A 7398-nucleotide genomic window follows, 5' to 3' on the forward strand; every position below is an offset into this window, starting at 1 on the left:
GACCTGATTCTGGGTCAGGGTCTCGTGAGTAGCAGAGCGGCTGTATGACCGCGATCTATTGAGAGTCAACCCTCGATCCAACCTTTTGATCTGGTCCTTCTAATGAATGGGGGGAGCAAGTGAGTTAGTTCGTTAATGAAAGGTCTTCATCTTCATGGACTTCTAGATCTGCTATTTTTGGCTAATGTTCTCCCCAGAATATGGATGCTGGGTTCTAGTTGAATTTGCACTTGCAAAGGAGCCAGCTACGAGCGTCTCCATATAGGGATGTCCTTGGTGCACGTCCCACAGAGAGGAGAGGAGACCCCTTGGCAGACCAAGGACCAGATGGGGGGATTATATCTCCCTGGCCTTGGAACGGAAGTGGCTAATGTTGCTCGGGAAGGGATGTCTGGAGCGCTCTCCTGTAACTGTTCATTGCCTCTTCACGACCCGATGGAACATGTGTCTTGTATCACACTGTGCCACAGCAACACGGCACTGTACATAATATTGGTGCTAAATAAAAAGTAACTTGAAAAGTACTTCCCGTGGTATCTAATTACTTTCTACTGTACTACTTGTACTGTTAATTATCATGTTAATAAAGTACTCAATCATTCAATCAGTCAATCAATCAATCAAAACTAGTAACCTGCCCCAAACAGACTCAGTACAAGGTTCCATTCGTTCCACTCTCTGAGCGTATTTCAACATCTTTTTTATTCACAGCCAGGTCATCACCTTGACCTGGCTGTGAAACGCCTGTCACAACACACATATAAACACACACGCACGCACGCACGCATGAATGCAGCACATGCAGTGTGTGAGTGCGTGTGTGTATCCACACGGCCTATAAACTATTACAGACACACACCAAACCCGTCAAGGGAAGTATGGAATGTATAAATCCAATCTGGCCTGTTGTTTGACTGAATAATACTCATGTTTTAATGGCATCGCAGTGAACAACACCGAAGCCACGGGCAAAATTCCATTACCAGTAGTTGATAAATGAGGTCCAGCGGCCTGACATTTTCCTTTTTTAGGTATTATGTCGCAGCTCATTGAGCAAACTTCCAATAAGTGAGCAGTGAGCAGGTGGAGGGTTTAGGGTGTTGCTCAAGGGCATGTGGGCGGGACATGTGGCTCCTGATGCGCAAAATGTCAATGGGGATTGAACCTATCATGTTTTGGTTTGCACAACACAGTCTAACCCAGGGGTCTTCAATACAGCTGTCCTCACGGGTGCATGAGTTTGGTCCGACAACCTAGTCATGAGTCTGACACCCTACCCAAAACCCAACCCTATATAAGCCTAAACTCACAGGAAGCCAAGGGTTAGTTTTAACCTGCCACGTGTTAGAAGTACCTCGGACTGTTAGTATGTCTAACCAACGTACAGTATGCAGTATGCACTATGCAGTATATTACTACAGGACAGGTGATTTGTGTTTTTTTTCTTAACTACTTAAGTTCAAACCTACTGTATAGCATCCCTATTCTGAGGGGAACATTAGGCATTGTGGGCTTGTAGATCGGTTATTTTCAGTAAAGAGGATTGGTTCAGGGGAACCAAAAGTACAAAGTCAAATTTAGCACCCTGCATATTAGTGCATAGGGATTGGGATCCTGTGCATGGGGATCCAATGCAACCGTTGCTTGAGCAGGTATTTTATAAATAGCTGCGGGCGGGAATATATATATAAAAAGATATATACAAAACCTGCATCTATATACTGTACAGTTAGATCCTGCAAAATCCTGTACCACAAAAAAACTGAAATAGCACACCTAAAGAATGTGTGGTTTGCTATAGATATGAAGTAACACATTTATCTCAGGAGAACATCATTTGGGGGAAAATGTCTGTGGTGCTGAAATGTCAAACTCTCTCTCTCTCTCTCTCTCTCTCTCTCTCTCTCTCGCTCGCATTCTGTGCTTCTGCTTGTAATGTTTTTGGGTCCTATTGTGGGATTATGTAAGACTATGCAGTAATGTTGCGGGATTATGCAGGACTAAACGGTTCTTACATTTTGGTGGTCGGTCAGAAATTAACTGTGAGTGGCCAGAAATGAAAACACTGTGGGGAATGGTCCGAAATCTAACGGGAGCGGGCGGGCAGGAGTGGAACTAAGAAAACAGTCCCGCGCAGGGCTCTGCACCAATGTTTTCGCTGTAAATATTTCTACAAGATCACAATGCGTCTCGATGCGTTGTGAGCTTGTAAATGTTTGCCTGTTATACAGTAACATGCCAGTAATAGGGAGTGTCTTGAGACACCTTATGATTGTGTACTACAGTATATAAATAACAGTATATAAATACATTGACTGACTGACTGACTGACTGAGCTACCTTTAGTGTGTGAGGCTGACACCAACCATGCATGTTGTAAAATGGCACTGAAGGGGTACCCAGTGTGTTAAAAAGTGACATTAAAGTGGCACTATGTCCGTATGGTAAATACAATATACCTTATCCATTGGTTCCCAAACTGTGGTGCGTGCACGAGCGCCTTCTAGGGGGTGCGCGACATGAAAAAGCTAATGGTGGTGCTATGGTTTTATTTGAAATATATTAACATATTATGCCAATATGGCAAGTATATACTATTATATTCAGGTTCATATATATGTGGATAAAAAGGAAAAGTATGTCTGCATATAAGCTTATGCAATTTTTATTTCCATGTGGGGGGGGGGGTGCGTCAGCTAGGTCAGGAGGTAACAGGGGGTGACCACTGCCCATGGCCAAAAAGGTTAAGTTATACAATTGTCCCGTCTCACCTATATGACACAGGATCTGACACAAAGTTTGACCTGAATGTCGAGATTCAATATATCCCCATGTGCTATCAGGCAGCTAGGTTCTATTTATCTCGGTAAAATGAATGTCAGCACATGTGCCGGAAACCAGGTTCAAATCTGAGACAGAAGAGGAAAGTTACATAGTGCAGCTTTAACCTGTCCTGACCAAGCGGCCCGCATGTGACAAGTTTTAGTACTAAGAAATAAGAATGCATTCATCAGATCAGTTCCACTGTCTCTCATCACTGTTCCCCACACCAATTTGTAATTTTTGTTTTATCTTTATGAACATTTTATACTCCTACTGTATGTCATCAAGAAAAAAGATAGTTCCAGTTAAATTCCAGAGGGAAAGGTGTTTGTTCACTTTGCTCTCCTGTAGCAAAATAGTGTTTCTTTGCATTGATTTTCCGAATGGACTAACTCAAATGCCATCCATCATCCTCTCATAGAGCATTAGCTGGACATCCAGATAGTAATGTGTATCCATGCTTTGTTCCTGGCCATTCCTGGCCAAGAAACTCAGAGTCAGCAATGATGACTTGGTTTTAAAAGTGTTATATGTTGAGTGGAATTGCATGGAAAATGTATCTTGGGTGATTAAAAGTTAAAACTCAAAAAAATGAACTTAATCACAAGGTGCGTGAGATGAAATAGGGTATGTTGCCATTTCAAAAGGATACAAAATTATAATAATTATACAACACAACACATAACACACAAGAGAAAAGCACTACTGTCCCGGGACGTACAGGCTGTAAATGTAATTTATTGTCCCTCGTACGAGGGGTGTCTCTTGCCAATAGCCTAAGATTTAGACTATCCTAGATGTATTTTATTGACTCTGACATTTTCAAATGTCAGAATCGATAAAACACATCTACGAGAGTCTAAATCGTCGGCTAGCTTGTCAAGACAATCAGTTACAGTATTTTTTGGCAAGAGTCAATGTCCTATGGCTATGAATCAGGTTGTATAGCCTACTCCATTTCTGTTTCCAACTAGTTTATCAACCATGCATTCAAAATGATATAAATTGTTATTAGCCTAATCAAAGCTTATTTGGATCTGGCCAAAACAAAAACAAAAAAAAACATAGTGTTTCCTAAAAAAAAAACTATATAGGCTATAGCTGCTCGTTGTTCAACATATATCATCAGATTTGGGACATTTATTTTTATATTTTGTTTTATTTTTCCCTTTTTTATGAGTGCAGTATTATTTAAAACCGTACCTGTACCTGGTACATGCCGCTGTGGAGTGTAGCGTCACGGGGCGCTGAGCAGGCAGCTGTCCGGTAACAACCGGTGCTGAAGTCAAGTCGGGACTTCAGGCGATGCAAGCCGTCACTCTTTATATCTGCTGCAAATCGAACCACCGAACCGGTCCGGGTTCTTTTTTTACACACCCAACCAACCCGCGAAACCTGACGTGGTGGTGGTTACACTCTTTGGGGTTTTATCTATCCCAAAACACCATGCAGCTTTAAACCGGATCCTGTCATAAATGTTATAGCTACTCTCAACTAAAACACGGTCCCGTTTGACAGCCAGCCGCCACTTATCAAGTCCAACCCGAGAACAAACGAGGAGGAGAGGAGGTCCCGTTCGCAACCGAGAGCATCGGCGCTTCCCTTTCAGCGTTTATGAACGGATGTTATTTCATATCCCCCGACAAGTCAAACGGTGTTGTTGTCCGTTCCGTGTTTCAATGACAACATCGTGTGTGTCTGTCTGTCTTCTGTCGACGGACGGGGAGGACGGACAGGAACCGACTGAGCCCCAAACGTCCCGTCTCGTGCATCCCATTCCCATCCATCCCCTATAGTCTCACGTGCCCACTTCCAGGCGTAGGCGTTACGTACAAACTGGTGACATGTGGAATTCTGTTATTTGATTGGAAGGAGAATGAATGAATGAATGAATTAATTAATTAAACTTGATTGATTGTATAGGCCTGGCTAGTCCGAACCAGGACTCTCTTGAGAAACATATCAGGTTTCAGAGTCCTGAATTCATTAATTAATGAATGGACATGACACACCTTTTTATTAGTGCAACTCAACTTTTGCCGAAGATGTAAAACAGCGGCCTCTGACGTCAACGAATAATATAGGTCACCATTTTCGTCCTAACTCACTGGTTTGAGTGCGAGAGGCTGACCCTAAGCAACGTGAGAAACACTATCACCACTATCTATGGTCTTCAGAAGATGCTATAGTAGGCTATGATCGAGTCAAAGATTTTTGCTAATTATTGATTAAATAATAATTTAAATACATATACAAATAATAATAATAATAATAATAATACAAAACTTGAAACTTGCTGTTGATATTCCGTGGTGAGACGCAATGCAGTGAGATGAACATTTTAGTAGAATTTATTTTTGAGTGGTGCAGCCACTCAAGCAAAAGTCTGGTATTCAACATTTGCTTGAGTATAGGCCTACTGGCATTACAATGTATTTAAAGCAGCAAAAGTTAAAGTAGGCTACTCATTACTAAATGTAATAAATGTATTTTTCTAAATGTATAAAATGTAATAAATGTATTTTTCTAAATGTATAAAAAATGTTTTGAAAATACCAGATCTACAAGCATCGTGCCAAATGAGCAAAAGAAATAAAAAAACGAGGGGATGTTAAAGCGCTTCACAGTCCCTAACCCAGAGGAGATGGGTCAATCGTGTTGCTAATTTGTTCAAACAAGAGGAAGAACCAGCTTGATTAAGACCAGTGAACTGAGAAATTAACTTTCTCTACTCTGACAAATCACCTGGGGATTCCAGCGCACGGATTTACAACATCTATCTGACTCTCTGCGTGTGTGTGCTGGTGAGAACTCCATCCCTCTTATCAGCATAATCAGCCTACCTGCCCGTCAATGAATGGGTCTAACGGTCTAACCGCTTTAATTAAATAACATTATTATCACATAATAGAAAAGACGCCCACTGATGCACAAAGATGCAAAGGTAACTGCATCTTTGTTCAAAGAGGTGAGATAGGCATCTATCTATGTCTAAATTAAATAGATCATGCTCAGAGTTTAAACTTAAAGCTCTATATTCTGATTCCGAGCAATAATTTGAGCTATAATTTCTTGTAAATTAAGTAACGCAGATAGTTTCACAATCATTTTACTCTTGAGAGCGTAAAATGAAACCAAATGGACCGATAAGGGGTCATTGTAGATATTGCAAGTGGGCCCCCAAATAACTGCTGAAAGATATTAATGATAACATAACATTTATTCTTTGTGTTTTTTTTTATACAGTGTAACCTTTGTGAGTTCTCTCTTCTGATTGGATAAAATTGGTCTCCCTACCAGGAAATGAATGTTCTGTTGAGGACTGCAGGGGGTCTCCTCTTACTGGACAAACACTAAAACTTTAGTAATCAGAATATATTAGAGCTATTTAAGTCTTCTGACCACTTAACACTGCAGCAGCCATTCGGCTGTACCTAAACCTATTTACTCCGTATAAACCATGCCTGCTGCCTGCAGAAACATGCATACATGTATGTTGTATGTGGTCCAACTGCCAAGAGGTACGGTAAAATACCTCTTTTTTTTTACTTAAAAGTGTGAGAGTGTCACGTGAAAATAGCAGCATATAGCTAGTTCCTTTGTGAATTTGCTGAAACTGAAATAGGTCCCACGTTGCTGAACAGAAATGACTTGCGTGTGTGAAGTTTTACTGGCTGCTGTGGGCATACGACAAGAAAGACTCACGCAAGCACTTATTTTATGTTTGAAGTCGTTTTCATAAAGTAGTAATTTTATTACATCCTATTTGGAGAACAATGAAAAAGAGACATGGCTGCATACAAAGCCACATTGCCCCTCTTTTGGACAGTGAATTAGCTTACTGTGCGTTGAATTTGAAATACAGATCATTTTAAATGCTGGCATTTAGACAGACATAGTTTTGTTTTGTCTAGTGTAGAGGAAGTCCGTCCACTCGCATGAAAAAACACATTCGTGTGTCTTGTCTCTATCTGGCCCCAAGCGCTGCTGGGTGGGCGTTTTTCAGAACAGCCAATGCGACTCTGTGCTTACTGCTTAGGGCCCTGTGATTGACAGATGCTGATTGGCTCTTCCACTTTTTGGTTTCTGCAAAACAACCACCCAGCACTTGGGGCCATGAGACCACTTTTGCCTATATGACAATGCCTTGGTTAATTGAAAGTGGTTAAACTTGGGGTTCTAAATTGAAACTGGACTGGCTGGCAGCCTGGCCTTAATTCTATGGCCTTTCAAAGTCAAAGAAGACCAGCTTCTATCTCTTGGTTCTATACCGCTGGTCTGGGCATCTCCCTCTAGATCATAGAATATTATAATTATAATCGGGGCATTTTAACCCATTCTGAACGGGCACCCATTTTGGTGTTGGCATCATGTTATGCTTTAGCTATTGAAAAATAGCAGATCTACAAGCTCATAGCGCGCCACCGAGTGGCGCGCTACGAGCTTGTAGGTCTGCTATTTTTGAAAAATCGAAGAACAACTGACATTTTTAGAATCTGATCTCAGGTCAGAATGGGTTCATCAGACCAGTGTGTGTCCGGCGGAAACCCTCGTATGAATCTGATCTCAGGTCAG

At 41.4% G+C, this 7398-nt stretch overlaps 1 protein-coding gene across 1 annotated transcript in view; it reads right to left on the minus strand.

The window, feature by feature from the left end:
* Nucleotides 1-4291, minus strand: part of pex5lb (peroxisomal biogenesis factor 5-like b) — a gene marked incomplete at its 3' end in the record, with an annotated part of 61031 nt that extends 56740 nt beyond the window's left edge. Inside the window, exon 1 of the mRNA XM_083782849.1 lies at nt 4027-4291. Coding sequence (XP_083638975.1) covers nt 4027-4041 — 15 coding nt within the window. The 5' untranslated portion in view covers nt 4042-4291. The remainder of the gene's footprint in view (nt 1-4026) is intronic.
* Between the last annotated feature and the right edge of the window lie 3107 nt (nt 4292-7398).

Source organism: Protomyctophum parallelum, assembly GCF_964188405.1.
Source record: "Protomyctophum parallelum genome assembly, chromosome: 14".
Lineage (NCBI taxonomy): Eukaryota > Metazoa > Chordata > Actinopteri > Myctophiformes > Myctophidae > Protomyctophum > Protomyctophum parallelum.